The 19,003-nt window shown below is 46.5% G+C and overlaps 1 protein-coding gene across 1 annotated transcript in view; it reads right to left on the reverse strand.

The window, feature by feature from the left end:
- Positions 1–5,995: 5,995 nt before the first annotated feature.
- GLIS2 (GLIS family zinc finger 2) overlaps positions 5,996–19,003 on the reverse strand; it is a 42,925-nt gene continuing 29,917 nt past the window's right edge. Inside the window, 5 exon segments of the mRNA XM_083152694.1 lie at positions 5,996–10,040; positions 13,241–13,359; positions 17,888–18,021; positions 18,233–18,383; positions 18,705–18,885. Of these exon segments, the coding sequence (XP_083008820.1) occupies positions 9,307–10,040; positions 13,241–13,359; positions 17,888–18,021; positions 18,233–18,383; positions 18,705–18,885 (1,319 nt within the window). The 3' untranslated portion in view covers positions 5,996–9,306.

Genomic DNA, 19,003 nt, shown 5'->3' on the forward strand with positions numbered 1-19,003 from the left:
ATTTGTGCTGCAAACTCCAAATATCACTCCTTCCCTTCTGAGTCCTGCCACTTTTTGGTCACACATGAGGCATTGCCGTACTCGGGAGAAATTGGGGCACAGATTTTGGGGTGCTTTGTCTCCTTCATTCCTTCTGAAAATGAAAAATTTTGAGCCAGAACTGCATTTTTGTGTAAAAAAATGTAATTTTTCATTTTCACTGCCCACTTGTATCAAAATTGGTGAAACCCCTGGGGGTTTGAAATGTACACTATACCCCTAGATGAATTCCCTGAGGGGTGTACTTCGCAAAATGGGGTGACTTGTGGGGGGGTTCCACTGTATTGGTGCAACATAGCACCCACCATTCATTCCACCAAAATCTGTGCTGCAAAATCCAAAAATCACTCCTTCCCTTCTGAGTCCTGCCATGCACCCAACTGGTATTTTTTGTTCACATGTGAGGCATTGCCGTACTCTGGAGAAATTGGGGCACAGATTTTGGGGTGCTTTTTCTCCTTCATACCTTCTGAAAATGAAAAATTTTGAGCCAGAACTGCATTTTTTTGTAAAAAAATGTAATTTTTCATGTTCACTGCCCACTTGTATCAAAATTGGTGAAACCCCTGGGGGTTTGAAATGTACACTATACCCCTAGATGAATTCCCTGAGGGGTGTAGTTTGCAAAATGGGGTCACTTGTGGGGGGGTTCCACTGTCTTGGTGCTTGGGGGGTCTTGCTAATGCGACATAGCACCCACCAAAATTCCACCAGAATCTGAGCTGCAAAATCCAAAAATCACTCCTTCCCTTCTGAGTCCTGCCATGCACCCAACTGGTATTTTTTGGTCACATGTGAGGCATTGCCGTACTCGGGAGAAATTGGGGCACAGATTTTGGGGTGCTTTTTCTCCTTCATACCTTCTGAAAATGAAAAATTTTGAGCCAGAACTGCATTTTTGTGTAAAAAAATGTAATTTTTCATGTTCACTGCCCACTTGTATCAAAATTGGTGAAACCCCTGGGGGTTTGAAATGTACACTATACCCCTAGATGAATTCCCTGAGGGGTGTAGTTTGCAAAATGGGGTCACTTGTGGGGGGGTTCCACTGTCTTGGTGCTTGGGGGGTCTTGCTAATGCGACATAGCACCCACCAAAATTCCACCAGAATCTGAGCTGCAAAATCCAAAAATCACTCCTTCCCTTCTGAGTCCTGCCATGCACCCAACTGGTATTTTTTGGTCACATGTGAGGCATTGCCGTACTCGGGAGAAATTGGGGCACAGATTTTGGGGTGCTTTTTCTCCTTCATACCTTCTGAAAATGAAAAATTTTGAGCCAGAACTGCATTTTTGTGTAAAAAAATGTAATTTTTCATGTTCACTGCCCACTTGTATCAAAATTGGTGAAACCCCTGGGGGTTTGAAATGTACACTATACCCCTAGATGAATTCCCTGAGGGGTGTAGTTTGCAAAATGGGGTCACTTGTGGGGGGGTTCCACTGTATTGGTGCTTTGGGGGTCTTGCTAATGCGACATAGCACCCACCAAAATTCCACCAGAATCTGAGCTGCAAAATCCAAAAATCACTCCTTCCCTTCTGAGTCCTGCCATGCACCCAACTGGTATTTTTTGGTCACATGTGAGGCATTGCCGTACTCGGGAGAAATTGGGGCACAGATTTTGGGGTGCTTTTTCTCCTTCATACCTTCTGAAAATGAAAAATTTTGAGCCAGAACTGCATTTTTGTGTAAAAAAATGTAATTTTTCATTTTCACTGCCCACTTGTATCAAAATTGGTGAAACCCCTGGGGGTTTGAAATGTACACTATACCCCTAGATGAATTCCCTGAGGGGTGTACTTTGCAAAATGGGGTGACTTGTGGGGGGGTTCCACTGTATTGGTGCAACATAGCACCCACCATTCATTCCACCAAAATCTGTGCTGCAAAATCCAAAAATCACTCCTTCCCTTCTGAGTCCTGCCATGCACCCAACTGGTATTTTTTGTTCACATGTGAGGCATTGCCGTACTCGGGAGAAATTGGGGCACAGATTTTGGGGTGCTTTTTCTCCTTCATACCTTCTGAAAATGAAAAATTTTGAGCCAGAACTGCATTTTTGTGTAAAAAAATGTAATTTTTCATTTTCACTGCCCACTTGTATCAAAATTGGTGAAACCCCTGGGGGTTTGAAATGTACACTATACCCCTAGATGAATTCCCTGAGGGGTGTAGTTTGCAAAATGGGGTCACTTGTGGGGGGGTTCCACTGTATTGGTGCTTTGGGGGTCTTGCTAATGCGACATAGCACCCACCAAAATTCCACCAGAATCTGAGCTGCAAAATCCAAAAATCACTCCTTCCCTTCTGAGTCCTGCCATGCACCCAACTGGTATTTTTTGGTCACATGTGAGGCGTTGCCGTACTCGGGAGAAATTGGGGCACAGATTTTGGGGTGCTTTTTCTCCTTCATACCTTCTGAAAATGAAAAATTTTGAGCCAGAACTGCATTTTTGTGTAAAAAAATGTAATTTTTCATTTTCACTGCCCACTTGTATCAAAATTGGTGAAACCCCTGGGGGTTTGAAATGTACACTATACCCCTAGATGAATTCCCTGAGGGGTGTACTTTGCAAAATGGGGTGACTTGTGGGGGGGTTCCACTGTATTGGTGCAACATAGCACCCACCATTCATTCCACCAAAATCTGTGCTGCAAAATCCAAAAATCACTCCTTCCCTTCTGAGTCCTGCCATGCACCCAACTGGTATTTTTTGTTCACATGTGAGGCATTGCCGTACTCGGGAGAAATTGGGGCACAGATTTTGGGGTGCTTTTTCTCCTTCATACCTTCTGAAAATGAAAAATTTTGAGCCAGAACTGCATTTTTGTGTAAAAAAATGTAATTTTTCATTTTCACTGCCCACTTGTATCAAAATTGGTGAAACCCCTGGGGGTTTGAAATGTACACTATACCCCTAGATGAATTCCCTGAGGGGTGTAGTTTGCAAAATGGGGTCACTTGTGGGGGGGTTCCACTGTATTGGTGCTTGGGGGGTCTTGCTAATGCGACATAGCACCCACCAAAATTCCACCAGAATCTGAGCTGCAAAATCCAAAAATCACTCCTTCCCTTCTGAGTCCTGCCATGCACCCAACTGGTATTTTTTGGTCACATGTGAGGCATTGCGGTACTCGGGAGAAATTGGGGCACAGATTTTGGGGTGCTTTGTCTCCTTCATTCCTTGTGAAAATGAAAAATTTTGAGCCAGAACTGCATTTTTGTGTAAAAAATGTAATTTTTCATTTTCACTGCCCAGTTGTACCACAATTGGTGAAACCCCTGGGGGTTTAAAATGTACACTATACCCCTAGATGAATTCCCTGAGGGGTGTAGTTTGCAAAATGGGGTAACTTGTGGGGGGGTTTCTAAATTTTAGCATCTTATGGTGCCTAGAAACCTACATGGTGCCTAAAAAATAATCTCATAAAAAGGAGGCTCCAAAATCAAGTAGGTGCTCCTTCTATTATGAAGCCTGTGGTTTGGTCAACGTGCACACTAGGGCCACATATAGGATATTTTTGAAAACAAAAGAATTGGGGGAATCAATTTTTAGTCACATTTCTCTAGTAAACTGTGTTCCTTAGAAAAATGTATTAAAATTGCAAATCTGCAAAAAAAATGAAATTTTGAAATTTCACCTACACTTTGTTTTAATTCCTGTGAAACACCTAAAGGGTTAACAAACTTCCAAAATGCTGTTTTGAATACTGTGAGGGGTGCAGTTTTTGAAATGGCATCATTTATGGGGGTGTCTCACATACAAGTCCCTCAAAGTCATATCAGAACTGAACTGGTCCCTAAAAAAATCAGTGTTTGAAATTTTCTTGAAAATTTGAGAATTTGCTATTCATATTGTAAGCCTCCTAGTGTCCAAAAAAATTAAAAGGAAGTTGAAATAATGATGGAAACATAAAGTAGACATATGGTCTATGTTAGTTATTAACTATTTTGAGTGGTATGATTATTTGTCTCACAAGCAGAAAATTTAACATTTTGCAAATCGCTAAATTTTCCATTTTTTCACGACATTTTGGTATTTTTCACAAAAAAACACAGACTGTATCGACCCAAATTTACCACTAATTTGAAGTACAATGTGTCACGAAAAAACAATCTCAAAATCACTGGGATAAGTAAAAGCAAAAAAAAGTTATCCCCACTTAAGTGAGACATGTCAGATTTGAAAAAAATGTCTCTGTCAGGAACGCAAAAACTAGCTCTGTCAGGAAGGGGTTAAACACCTTTCTTATCAATTACCCTGTTTAAAACAGGTGATGACAATCATAAATTAAGATGGAAGTCCACAAACAGAGCATTCTGTCCCTCCTGGAGAGGGTCATGTTGGGAGGTATGGAGGTGGGGGGCGCTCACCTGGTGTGTCTGGTGTGTAGCTGTGTCTTTGCTGTGTAACGTGGAGAGGCAGAGGGTGTCTGGCACTGTCTGTGGGCTCACTGGGCTGGTTCTCTGTCATGTGAGTCAGTCATGTGAGTCAGAGGCTCCACCCAGGGTTATAGCTCCAGACACACTTTGAGTGACAGATGTAGCCAAATATATAAGAGATATAGCTATCTACGCACCTCTTGGAGGTGAAGTACTGGCAGTGACCACTAGAGGCCACTTGACAACCAATTACTCCTTAACAGAAAGTGAAAGCAAAATGATCTGTTTCAAAGTTGCTGGATATGGAGAGAGGGAGCTGTGAGGACAGAGATTGGAGGTAGGGGCAGATGGGGACTAAGACAGAATTTTGATGGACTTTCATCTAGTAAGATAGAACAATGCACAGCACCAACCCGCCTCAGATGATTTCTGTTTTGACAAACGTATTTCGCTTGGTGGTATTTAACACCAATTAGAACGGTTGTAGTGTAAAAACACCAGTAAAATGTATCTGATAGGCCATTTCCCTATTCTGCTGGACTGTGTTGCCCAAACCCAGTCCTCAAGGCACCTTAACAGTGCGTGTTGTCAGGATATCCATGCTTAACACTGCTGACTTCATTAGTACCTCAATCAATTTAACTATTTGTGCTCAAACATGGATATCCTTAAAACCAGAAATGTTAAGGTGCCCATACACTGGACTGAGGCACAAGTCAAACCTGATTTACCTATAGCTCCACCCGGCAGGGCTCCTTCCGACTCGCACTTGATGTCCCATTTTTGACCTGAAATAAATCACCAATCGCACATAAAAGAACTCCCAGGGAGCTGCGGGGCGGTTCAAGGGCAATTGGATACGGTACATCGCAAGTGCTAAAAAGCACCCACAATGTGCCACTTATGTTCCGATTTATTTTATGTGCAGCACATAAGATCTCCAGGCTCCGATCCGATGGGCATGGAAACACGCATCGGATCTGATGTCCCCTATTTGCCCAGTTTTCATCCGATATATGGGCCCGATTCATTGGAATCAGATGGAAACAGGCCAAATCGGACCTGTGTAAACGCACCTTTAGGGTGATTCCAGGGCCACGTTTGGTAACCACTGGCAGAAGAGAACATGATTGGATTTGATCAATTTATGTGTAAAAGGTCCCCAAATGCCGGAGCACCTATGTTTTACCTCACAAACACAGCCATGTATTTGGTAAGAGAAAGTTCTCCACCATCATTCCCAGGAAATCATGTAAATTAAGTAATGCATTGTCCAGTCACCTCACCATAGTGCAGCCATCTTGTGCCCTCTCCACCCAGAAAAATGACAGGAAGCAAGACCAGGTATTTTTTTTTTTTATCTTTTGTTTTATTAAATTTTTAATGGTTGAATAAATGCCCCTGACTTGGGAGGCATCTCGTTGGCAGCTCGCCCCTTAGGGAGCTCATAGAACAATCTCCGCACTCAAGGGGAGCGGTCTCGTCACGGTGCAGTCACTCAGCATCTCTCACACACTCCGATGCAAGAGCCGTCTTCATTTGGGACAATGAGGGGGGGGGGGGGGGGGGGTTTACGGACAGGAAGGGGGACTAGGGAGAATAATTATGATACAGAAGGCACTTTAATTGGCTGCCTGCAGATCATTGCTCTAGTAACCATGGGTGGCCACGCAGAGCATCACTCCCTTACAGCAAATGCTGCGCCTTTAACGTATGGAATTGGCGGTGTACACTCGGACTGCGATGTATCGGACACCCCGCTACACGTTCTCTAGTTATTACGAATAAGGAAGATATATCAATTATAACATAAAGATAAATGGTAGGAGATACACCGTATATACATATCTGTGAGGATTTTATGCAATGGAATCGGAACTTCTCATATAAGTTTAGCACACAAAATGGCTGCCGCCAACTGAGCTCCAGTATACTGAAGAGACCGGGGATTAAAGCAAAGCATTAAATATCATCCAAACAAACTACATGTCGTTAAGCCGCCGTCAGTCTGCTCCCAGTCAGGTCATGTCTGGTGTATGTGCAAAGTGACACAAGACCGCAGAGGCGACATGTCCACCATATTGTCTAATAAGAAATGAATAAAGCTGGTTTGGATGACCTGAAACCGTGCAGGAACATAGCTGACGCTGGCTGTATCGCAAAGGGCCACTCTACAATAGGGACTGCTATTTAATATCCAGGGCCCATAAATGTTATTCCAATTTGTAATGGCTGCAAATAATGCCTTAAAGGAAAACTGTAGTAAAAATCTTGTTTCCAATGTACTGCTAACTTCCTGTTCTACAGGAGACCAGACACAAGCTACTGCATAGCGACCGCTCCAGCTGACCAGCCCATATACCAGAGCGGCCATATTGAATTCTGCACAGTGATCGATCCAGCTGACCAGCCCATATACCGGAGCGGCCATATTGAATTCTGCACAGTGCTCATCCAGCTGAGCAGCTCATGAACCAAGCAGCCATATTTATCAAGCGCATTGTACAAGAACGTGGCCAAATTGCTAAGGATTCTGGTGTTCATGGCTGATAACAGCATGTGTGGCCATCTATAGCTTGGTTTGTACCAATTGTGGATACATCAGCCATTTTGAACACCACATAAAAACGTTTAATTCTAGTGTCATACTGTATAATACCATATCCAAGAAAGTAGTTTTTCTTCTGGGTTTGTAAAAGATTTCTTATTCCAATTGTGACACACTGGATTTTAACGAGCCAAACTCATGATACATATTGGTATTGATGTGCCTAATTCTTAGCCTTTGTGCCATCTTGAAAATGTCGGCGTGTCGGAAGCATTCGATAAAACAATCGCTTTTTTAAAATTTTACTTTTAAAAGTTATGTTTTAACGTGTGGAATTAGGCGTAAAAACTGGGGGAGGGGGCGTTTCATTACATAAACAGTGAATTACTGTATAATAAATATATTTTATTCTTCGCTCTGTAGGAGACACAGGGCTGACGCTGGGTAGTAGGATTGGAGGAAGGACCTGGCACCAAACGGGTTAAACTTGCGCGTAGCTGGGGCATCGGATAGCATGCCCTGCCACTGCTTTGCCATTATGGCATGCTGGGACGTGTAGTTTCACAGTAGCTGAAGGGCCACATACCCCATCCACCATCCAATGTGCTAACACCTACCGCTAGAACACTTTCATCGTGTATGCTGTATCTACAGTTTTCCTTTAAATTCAAAAGAAATTGCAGCCATTGTTATCAACTAGGCCAGGACAGGCCAACCTGTGGCTCTCCAGATGTTGTGAAAGTACAAATCCCAGCATGCCTTGCCACAGTTTTACCACTCCCTTATAGCAAAACTGTGGCAAGGCGTGCTGGGATTTGTAGTTTCATAACATCTGGAGAGCCACAGGTTGGCCAGGCCTGAATTAGGCCGTCACTAGGGCTAGGTCTGGAGAGGACTCTTCTGCCCACGAGAGACCGGAAACTGGAGAGAGATGGGCACCCGTCAGTCGCCACGACAGCAAATGAACACCGGCAGAGCATCACACACGCACACCACTCTCACAGTCATAACATAGCATGGATTGCGCCTTTGCTGCAGAGATCCACCTCCATCTCACACATTGTTATACATGAGGAATATATAGGGAATTCATTGGTTTCAAAAGCAAAATTTGTGCACACTCTCCGGAGAAGCGGCGAGAAGCAGCATTCACTGCGCCTGAATGCGTTGTCATGAGAAACCCACAGCGGGAGGCGGGGTCTTCTTGCTTTAAGAGAAAATAGGCCATGGAAAATGGTTGGCAGAGAGGATTGTGGGAAAGTGCAGAGAGCGGATTTTAGTGCATAGGTACATGTGAGAAATAATTTGTGGAATGTAGGCTTTAAGACCGAGGGGGAGATTTACCAAAGTTTGGATTAAAGTGGAGAGAGATAAAATAGCAAGCAATTTGCTCCAAAGACAGGGGGAGACGTATAAAGCCTTGGAGAGTGATAGAGTTGAATAGAGATAAGCTACCAACCAATCAGCTCCTGTCATTTTTTATACACGGTTTGTAACATGGCAGTTAGGAGCTAGTCGACTAGTACTTTATCGTTCTACAAGGCTCACCCACAACCTGTAACATGAAAGTTAGGAGCTGATTGGCTGACATTTTATCTCTCTCCCCCATAGAGAGCGGAGATCGCGCACAACAGACGATACAATCAGAGAGGGGAGCCACTCTGGAATCAGAGTGACACGGGAATTGGCTGTGGGAATAGGAGAGTGCCACGTTATTGTAACAGATCTGATCTACAGGAAATCTGATGAGTACGGCAGAGAATTGGAGTGTGGATAATTGGTTGAGTGTCTCTCAGACTATATCCACACTCCGCTCCCTCTTGTCATTGCAGAGTCCGCTCGCTCGGAGCTTGTCCCGTATTATTGCTTTTCTCGGAAGGCGCATGGCCATCTCTCGTGAATTCTGAGAAACGAAAGTCTGCAGATCACAGAACGTAACTTTCCCTAGCCTCAGGGAACCTCCGGACATCACAAAGTGCTTCATTCTCCTCAGTCCACATCACCTCTCTCTCCCATCTTACAGAATAGTCCTTAATAGTCTCATTGCTGTATAATCACTCTAGTATTTGGCAGTCATCCCGCCGTTTTGGTCCCACGTACAAGAAGGAAAAGCGGTTTCTGCAGATAAGCAAAGTAATATATATCCGCTCGCCTTCTTCTCACAAGGCCCAAGGAACACATTCTCTGCATTGTCGCTTGTGCAAAAGTTCAGCGGGAGTCACAGGCCGGGAATATAACTGGGTTATACCTCTTCCGCGGAGGACAAGGAGCCTGTGTCAGGGCATGTATGTAGGAAGCGGGCACAGGTGGAAAGTTACAGGGGCGTGGCCTTCTCAGTTGACCACCGCCGGTTTCAGTAACACAGAGCCTGGAGGGATGACCACCCATCCCGGCAGCAAGGAATCCGAGCCCACGCCGGGAGAGAGATCTAGCACCCCTGCGGGAAGCAGAGACAGCCCATCCATTGAACCAAGCCTCATCTTTGACCCCTCAGTCCTCTCACCGCTCTCTGACCTTTGACCCTTGGTTCGCTTCTCACTTTCCGATTTTCCTGCTGTAACCAAGGAGACTAAAGGTAGGCCGAGACCTGCCGCAGAGTAAGCCTGGGACAGCAGGGAACCTTTTGCCAGGTTCAGAGGGGACCCTGCCAATGCCAGCATGGGATTGGGTAAACCTGCCAGGGCTGATGCTACTCCAGTGCAAGCCAATGAGCTCAGGTCTAAAGGTCCTGGTGCCAATGGTATTGGCAGCGTCTGACTTCCGAAGATGGCCGCCGGGTTGGGAATGATGAGTTGGGCACCGCTTGCATAGCTGCTGTCCCCCGCCGTTGCCATTTTTGGCGGTTGGTGTATTTTCAGTAACTGGCGCTGTTGATGTGAGATGAAGTGCCCGTGGGCCTTGATGTGCTTCCGCAGGGAGCTGGGGTCTGTGTAGCGTTTCTGGCATCCCGGCATCTTGCAGTAGTAGGGCTTGTCCACGTAGTGTGTGCGCGTATGCTTGAAGCGGTCGCTGGAGTTGGAGTAGCGCTTGTTGCAACCCTCGTATGGACACATGTACGGCTTTTCACCTGGGGAGACAATAAGAGTGATTAGATCCCACACCCAATTCAATTATGTGCTTGTTTGCAAACTGGAGTCATGAAAAATGGGGAAATCATCATGGACCCCAAAAAGTAGCAAGTAGTAGGACCATAAAGACTGCTGTTAGTGGCCAACACACCTCCACATACCCGACCCACGTTATACACACCTCCACATACCCGACCCACGTTATACACGCCTCCTCATACCCGACCCACGTCATTCACGCATCTACATTCCTGTCCCACGTCATTCACACCTCCACCTCCCCTTACCTGTCCCACATCATACACACCTCCCTGTACCTGTCCCACATCATACACACCTCCACATCCCTGTCCCACATCATTTACACCTCCCCGTACCTGTCCCACATCATTTACACCTCCACATACCTTACCCACATCATACACACCTCGTACATACCTGTCTCACGTCTTATACACCGCCACCTCCCCGTACATACTGGGGCAGTACGTATGGTGTAATGGTTAGCATTACTGCCTCACAGCACTGAGGTCATGGGTTCAATTTCCACCATGGCCCTAACTGTGCGGAGTTTGTATATTCTCCCCGTACTTGCGTGTGTTTCCTCCGGGTACTCCGGTTTCCTCCCACAATCCAAAAATATACTGGTAGGGTATTTGGCTCCCAACATATTAACCCTAGAATGTCTATGTGCGTGTACATGTGGTAGGGAATATAGATTGTAAGCTCTACTGGGGCAGGGACTGATGTGAATGTTCAAATATTCTCTGTACAGGGCTACGGAATATGTGTGCGCTATATAAATAACTGGTAATCTGTACAATGCTGCGGAATATGTGCGCGCTGTATAAGAAACTGTTAATAAATAAATATATGGGGATAAATGCCGCCACCTTGTGGAATAAGCCTGTAATAACCGGTAAACAATGTTATTGAAGCTGATGCCAGTGCGTGCGAACACAGACTGCAAATGGGTGGCAGCCAGGCCAACATCCATAAGGGGGGGTTTGGTGGACTCACAAGGCTGTGAGTTCCCAACCTTGCGACCCCCAAAGTATAAAGCACATTGGGCTGAATAGTAGAGCAATGGTCATAGTATAGATACACTGGGGCAGATGTGTTCAGCCTGATGACATGAGAAAGTGGAAGGTGATTACGTAATAGCCAATCGGCTCCTAACCGTCAAGACCTGGTGTGAAAAGTGACAATTAGGAGGCTGACTGGCTACTGTGTTATCACCTTCCACTTTATCACTTCACCAATCTAAACTGTGGTGTAATAACACAGCCAGTATTTACCCTGCACAGAAACAAAATAACTCCCCCTCTCTCTCTACACATGTTACATCTGCCCCACCTGCAGTGCAGCATGATTGTGTCCATTCTGAGAACAAATATGTCATGCGACCAGATATGAATTAGGCCCATACTCTATGTACAAATGAATGGTGCTGTATAAATAAGTAATCATAATACAGTGGCAGGAGATTGTGCTACATTGTCGCTGCTTCGGTACACAGTACACAGGACACAGAAGCTGCGTGACACAGGCCTTCAACATAGACGTCTTTTTCTTTTTTTTTTTAAGTTGCATTCTATAGAGAGGTTCCAGTCACACACAACTATTTATTCCAATGTATATTCCTTATTAAAATGTCTTAAAGCGAATATTATCAACATTAATGAGAAACAATATATACTGATGTTGCCTGGCATAGGAAAATACAGAGCCAGCTTATAGCAGGGGGTCACGTGAGACACGGCATGAATGAGCCACATGTGATCACTGTGACCAATCACAAACTCTTCCTGTCTAAGCTGAGTAAAGTGCACAGTGTCATTGCTGTCACCGGTCACTACTGTGTGAGTATGCTCCGATTCATTATACCACGCAGTCACGCACAGCACACGTGGTTCTGTGGCTGCTGGCAGGTTATTACTGTGCGAGTATGCTCTGATTCATTATACCACACAGTCACGCACAGCACACGTGGTTCTGTGGCTGCTGGCAGGTTATTACTGTGCGAGTATGCTCCGATTCATTATACCACGCAGTCACGCACAGCACACGTGGTTCTGTGGCTGCTGGCAGGTTATTACTACGCGACATGACTCTGGGCCTTGTCTCTAGTTTTCTCTCAAACCTCCTGTGATGGAAACTCAGCCTTTACAGTTATTTTCTGGAAAATGTTGTATTTAAATGAAAATAATAATTAAAAAGAATTATTGATGTACGCACCTGAGCGCACTGCCCCAGAGAGTTCCACCACTGGTTCTTGTTGTTTTTGCTTATAGTGTAAATGAACCCACCAGCAGTTCTAGCCACGTGTCAGTACAGACACCCTGTGCTTCATTACAGATGGCTACATATATACCAACTATACAATCACCATTGTACTGTAATAGTTATGTGTTATGTGTGTCACACACTAATTTATAACACTGACAAATCTCCGTGCCAACTACATATCTCTCCCGTTTTTTTTTTTACTATTTATATTATCAATCGAAATGATAACATTTTGGAACATATTTCTGTTTAAATATTGAATATGTGATTTACTATCTTACTTAGGCGCGCTGTTGTTTATTTAACTCTATATTGTGTTCTGAAAGCAGCTTCAGTATAGTTCTCTTTATTATGTCGACAATCATAATTTAGACTACAGCATGTCGACATGTTCATATTGTTGACTTGGACAGTGTCAATGCTTGCATAAAGTTGACATGTTAAAACATCGACACCTAACCTTACGATTTGTATTATTGACGTCATAACTATATAGACGTCGTATGTCAACATTTTAGCTATGTCGGCATAGTGCAGAAGGTCGACATGTTAGATTAGGTCATTGTGGTGTGTCAACATGACTGTCTTCCATTGCTGACATAATGAAAGGATACCCTGACTATATATACTTGTCCTTTACCCCGTTGTTTACGCAGGTGAAATGCATTATGGGACTAGCCTTGGTTCTTCTACCGCTATCATTGCTGCTAGTACCCGCTCCCCATGTATATTGGTCATACAATGTCTGCCACTCTGTCACGGGGTATTAAGAAGTGTATTAGGGACATTGTCATGAATATTGAGGTTCAGCCTCCGTAATGTCTGCCGCCAGTTGTCAGGTGGTTATCAGAGCCTGGAAGCGGAGGAGACTTTGCGCTGGGTACAGCAGGGGGGGCGGTGACGGGCATACCTGTGTGTGACCGGTTATGTATCTTTAGATTTTCCAGCCGTGAGAAGCTCTTGTGACAAGTCGGGCAGCAGTGCGGCCTCTCGTTAGTGTGGGTGCGAATATGAATCAGCATCTTGTACCTGCAGGTGGAGCAGAAACGCGTCATAAATACAGTAAGAGTCTGATGCAACACAGGCAGCTGTACCTGAAGAAAACAAAAGTACATGGTAACGCCACATAACCCGCATTGTCTTGTCCCTTAGAATGTTGCTGGTCTCAGACGCAAACAGCGAGTGTTTGCCTACAGTGCACTCGCAGAAGCATCTGTGCATATTTCCAACCTGTTGTGGGTCAGACGCAAACTGGGCAGATCTGTCTATCTGTGAAAACACAGACTTGTTGGTCCCCGGTGTTTGGATCAGATGGCCTTCAGCTTCCGAAGGCTCACCAGTGCTTGAAAATATCGCACTCAGAACTTGCAGTGAACATTCGATAACATTGGTTTGTTTCATATATATAGTGACACCCACAGGACACAGTAATATTCTGGGTTCCACAAGATGGCGCCATTGCTGCAACTTTGTGTCACCATAACCATAAACATGGATTTTATCTACATAACTATAACTGAATGATGTGTTTGTGTTTGTGTGTGTGTGTGTGTCTCATCTTAAGGCACAATCTGAGTTTGAAGATGGGTTTAATCGGACGACCCCTTAAGGGTGCGGTCATAAGAGTCCATGCTATTTCTGTTGTTTTCATGCATTGTGATATGTCGTTGGAGCACTTAGGACTTTCTGAATACAACCAGGGCCACTGAAAGCGCCGCCAGGCCCTGGTTAAAAGGGGCATGGTCACAGGAATGGGTGTGGTCGCCGGGAGGGGTTTGGCCATACCCCAGTAAAAAATAGCAGTGGTTCACTGCTGGAGGAGCCACTGGCTCAGCCTTTTTTACAGTGTAATGCACGGAAATTTCTAAGGAGAGCCGGCTCCTGCAGCTCAGCCAGCGGACCATTATTTCCCTATAGCGCTCTCACCTGCCGTTCACACCTTATTCAGTGCACAGCAGGCAGCAGAAGCACTGGGACCTCCCCATAGTAACGCTTCATTTCCATTTGGGGCATATTTTTAAATCAGTGGGAGATTACGCAATCATTGTAATTAATGATCACCAATAAGAACTTAAGGATCAACAGGATAGAACATTATTGACATGCAGGGACGGAGGAACCCTAATGCGATCACTTTACTGCCGGGTTGGAAACAGGGGCGTGCTGGGCCGGGGGGCAGGGTGCCATGTGCCCCCCGTGCCGCTGAATTGTTTTGCGTGCGGGCCGCCATTGTTCTGAGGCTGCTGCTGCTGCAGCCAGGCTGATCAGTTTCCGAGTGGTCTCCATAAACATGGCCGCCGGCCTCCTGCACTGAGGACATGTCTAGTGCAGGAGGGGAATGGGATCATTCGTCAGACTGCATTTAGGTCTACAGTCATTAGGTCGACCCCACTAGGTCGACTGGCAGGAAGGTCGACCTGACTTAAGGTCGACATGGGCCAAGGTCGACATGACTTAAGGTCGAATTTGCATAAAGGTCGACATGAGGAAGGTCGACTGGTCATAAGGTCGACATGGGTTTTTCACTGTTTTTTTATCCGAATGTCGACACAGTCGACATGGACACAGTTGGCAATGAGAATCGGACCCTCGCATCGCTCGCTTCGCTCGCAATGCTTCGGGCACGGTGCCTCGCTGCGCTCGGCACACTATTTTATTCTCCCACCACGCCCTAGTGGATGGTAGGGCATGAAATACCGCCTGTCGGCACATGTCGGCTCAAAAAACAGTGAAAAACCCATGTCGACCTTATGACCAGACGACCTTCCTCATGTCGACCTTTATGTAAATTCGACCTTAAGTCATGTCGACCTTGGCCCATGTCGACCTTAAGTCAGGTCGACCTTCCTGCCAGTCGACCTAGTGGGGTCGACCTAATGACTGTAGACCTAAGTTCATTCTAATAGATGACCGCATCCGCAGGAGGCCACTACAGAGACTCTGTATGTTCCACCTACTTCCTGCCTGTGCGTTACACTTTCTTCCCTATGCTGCAGCCTGCCTCACTGTCTGGCATCAAGGTAAGAGGGAGTGGGACTGTACAGGCTGAGCAGCCTTTAAGGATCAGTTATTATACAGGGGGAGCAGCCTGTGGGGGTCCAGTTATTATTATAAGTGGGAGCAGCCTGTGGGGGTCCAGTTATTATTATAAGTGGGAGCATCCTGTGGGGGTCCCATTATTATTAAACAGGGGGAGCAGCCTGTGGGGGGTCCCATTATTATTAAACAGGGGGAGCAGCCTGTGGGGGTCCCATTATTATTAAACAGGGGGAGCAGCCTGTGGGGGGTCCCATTATTATTAAACAGGGGGAGCAGCCTGTGGGGGGTCCCATTATTATTAAACAGGGGGAGCAGCCTGTGGGGGTCCCATTATTATTAAACAGGGGGAGCAGCCTGTGGGGGGTCCCATTATTATTATACAAGGGGAGCAGCCTGTGGGGGTCCTGTTATTATTATTAATATTATACAGGGGGAGCAGCCTGTGGGGTCATGTTATACAGGGGGAGCAGCCTGTTGTGTCCTGTTATTATAAAGGGGGAGCAGCCTGTGATGTCTTTTTATTATACAGGGGAGCAGCCTGTGGGGGTCCTGTTATTATTACACAGGGGGAGCAGCCTGTGGGGGCCCTGTTATTATTATACAGGGGGAGCAGCCTGTGGGGGTCCCGTTATATACAGGGGGAGCAGCCTGTGGGGGTCCTGTTATTATTATACAGGGGGAGCAGCCTGTGGGGGTCCCGTTATAGACAGGGGGAGCAGCCTGTGGGGGTCCCGTTATTATTATTATTATAATAATAATACAGGGGGAGCAGCCTGTGGGGTCATGTTATACAGGGGGAGCAGCCTGTTGTGTCCTGTTATTATAAAGGGGAAGCAGCCTGTGATGTAATTTTATTATACAGGGGGAGCAGCCTGTGGGGGTCCCTCTATTATTATACAGGGGGAGCAGCCTGTGGGGGTCCCGTTATTATTATACAGGGGGAGCAGCCTGTGGGGGTCCCTCTATTATTATACAGGGGGAGCAGCCTGTGGGGGTCCCGTTATATACAGGGGGAGCAGCCTGTGGGGGTCCCTCTATTATTATACAGGGGGAGCAGCCTGTGGGGGTCCCGTTATTATTATACAGGGGGAGCAGCCTGTGGGGGTCCCTCTATTATTATACAGGGGGAGCAGCCTGTGGGGGTCCCGTTATTATTATACAGGGGGAGCAGCCTGTGGGGGTCCCGTTATTATTATACAGGGGGAGCAGCCTGTGGGGGTCCCGTTATTATTATACAGGGGGAGCAGCCTGTGGGGGCCCTGTTATTATTATACAGGGGGAGCAGCCTGTAGGGTCCTGTTATTATTATAAGACAGGGGGAGCAGCCTGTTGTGTCCTATTATACAGGGGGAGCAGCCTGTGGTGTACTTTTATTATACAGGAGGAGCAGCCTGTGGGGGTACTATTATTATACAGGGGAGCAGCCTGTGTTGTCCAGTTATTATTATAAGACGGGGAGTAGCCTGTGGTGTCCTGATATTATACAGGGGGAGCAGCCTCTGTTGTCCTGTTATTATTATAAGACGGGGAGTAGCCTGTGGTGTCCTGATATTATACAGGGGGAGCAGCCTCTGTTGTCCTGTTATTATTATAAGACGGGGAGTAGCCTGTGGTGTCCTGATATTATACAGGGGAGCAGCCTGTGGTGTCCTATTATTGTTTTTTTTTAATACATATTTTTAAACCGCAAAACCTAAATGTAACGATGCGCTGTTACTTATGGGCCAATGCTCTGGATTTGCCCCCCAGGATAAAAGTTGCCAGCCAGCCCCTGGTTGGAGACCACCGGCAGGACTGCTCGTTCTCTAGCCTGCACATGAGCAAGCGGAGAGATGCTCCCAGAAACACTTGTGGTGAGCAGCCTATAGGCTGCGGAGTAAGTCAATATGACATATAGATTACAAGTTGGCAAGCAGGGCCCTGTAACCTCTGCCAATACCCAGAGAATACAGAATGTGAGCTCCCCCTGGGCAGGGACTGATATGAATGCATAAAACCTTGTATAGAACTGTAGTAAATATATAAACAACCTCAGGTGCTTCAGTTACTGGTTAAACAAATCTTCACCTTTGATCTCTCTCCTCTAGATCTGCCAGAGACCAGGCACACAGCTTATCTCTGGTGAACCTATATGTGACCATACACCAGGTGATATGGATCTCACTGTCATGGCATAGGGAGAGAGGTCAGAGGTGAGGGGAAGAGGGGAGGGGCGGAGTCCTAACATAGGGAGAGGTCAGAGGTGAGGGGAAGGGGGGGCAGCTGTCTTGACATAGGGAGAGGTCAGAGGTGAGGGCAGGGGGGGGGGGGGGTTGACTGTGATTTATGGGTAGTGACTCAGGAGTATTGATCCTGTAACCATGAGGGCAGAGCTCCTAGCGCTGGGTGTAGCATTATAGCATATCCCAGCACATCTCACGGAATTATTTGCCGCCATTTATAAATATATTCCGTGACATACAACTGCTGTGATACACGTACTGTACCGTGCCCATTTTGCAGCATGCTCTGGTCTTACCTGGCATTGAATCCCCTGCCACGGCGGGCACATCCCTCCCAGTGGCAACAGTACCCGGCATCCTTTTCTGGCTTCACGTGGAAATCGTTAACGTGATCCACCAACTCTTGCAGTAACTCGAAAAGACGATTGCACTGGAAAAAAAAAAAGTCAAAGGTCAAAGGTGATGCTAAGCCAGAGGTGAAGAATGCAAAAGGGGAGAGGGGGGGGGGGTGAAGATACAGAGTTGGGGGAAGAGACCAAATTGACCATCATAGTACAATGTGGAGGTGCAGATAAGATGAGAACAGTAGACATGTGGAGAAGGTCATGTGACGAGAACACAGGTTCTGTATCCAAGCGTACCTTTGCCCACTGGCACACCAGCTGTTTCTGCTCTGTGTATTCCAGGGAGAGACGTCTCTCTTTGGGGGGAGTCAGGAACATGGAAGGCGGCAGCTGGAGGCCGGAACTGAGGGGCAGAAAGAACTGGAAGGGACTGGGGGCCGCATCCCCCCTGCAGCGCATTGACGGGTTGTCCTGAGGGCAGAGAGGACAGACGTCAGGTGGTTACACACAACACAACATAACAGTCAGTATCAGCACCTATACAGGGGAATGCAGCCTGCAAGGCCTCCAGGTGTACACGTGCACAGATCAGAGCGTGTAACATGGGACAGCTCTGGGCTACACGTGACTCAGTGAGCGGAACTCTCTTGTGTATAACATATTAGGAACCAGAGGCGCTTATTCTGATGCCTCTGAGTGACTGATCGGCACCACAGAACGCTGCCCCCTACAGGTTTGGGCATCTTAAGAGTTCCATAGTCCCAGAGACCTGTAGTAAATATCACTGGTGGCAGAAACTCACCAAAGCGGTGTCCACTCCAGCCACCCTTTCAGGGACAATGACGCACGGCCGGGTGAGTCCATACCGGAAGAGGGGGAGAGGCTGAGGTCCACGACTGGGGGAGAAGAAAAGGGGGGGCTGTCCCCTTCCCGATAACGAGGCAGGAACCCTGTACAGAAAGAAAGCAGGAAGGTGATGGTTAATCTGAGAGCGACACAGAGCAGCACTGGCAGAGGTCAGATGGTCTGTGATAGGGCAATGGGGGTATACGCGGGTACCATAGGCAG

Source organism: Crinia signifera, chromosome 7 (assembly GCF_055691185.1).
Source record: "Crinia signifera chromosome 7, ASM5569118v1, whole genome shotgun sequence".
Lineage (NCBI taxonomy): Eukaryota > Metazoa > Chordata > Amphibia > Anura > Myobatrachidae > Crinia > Crinia signifera.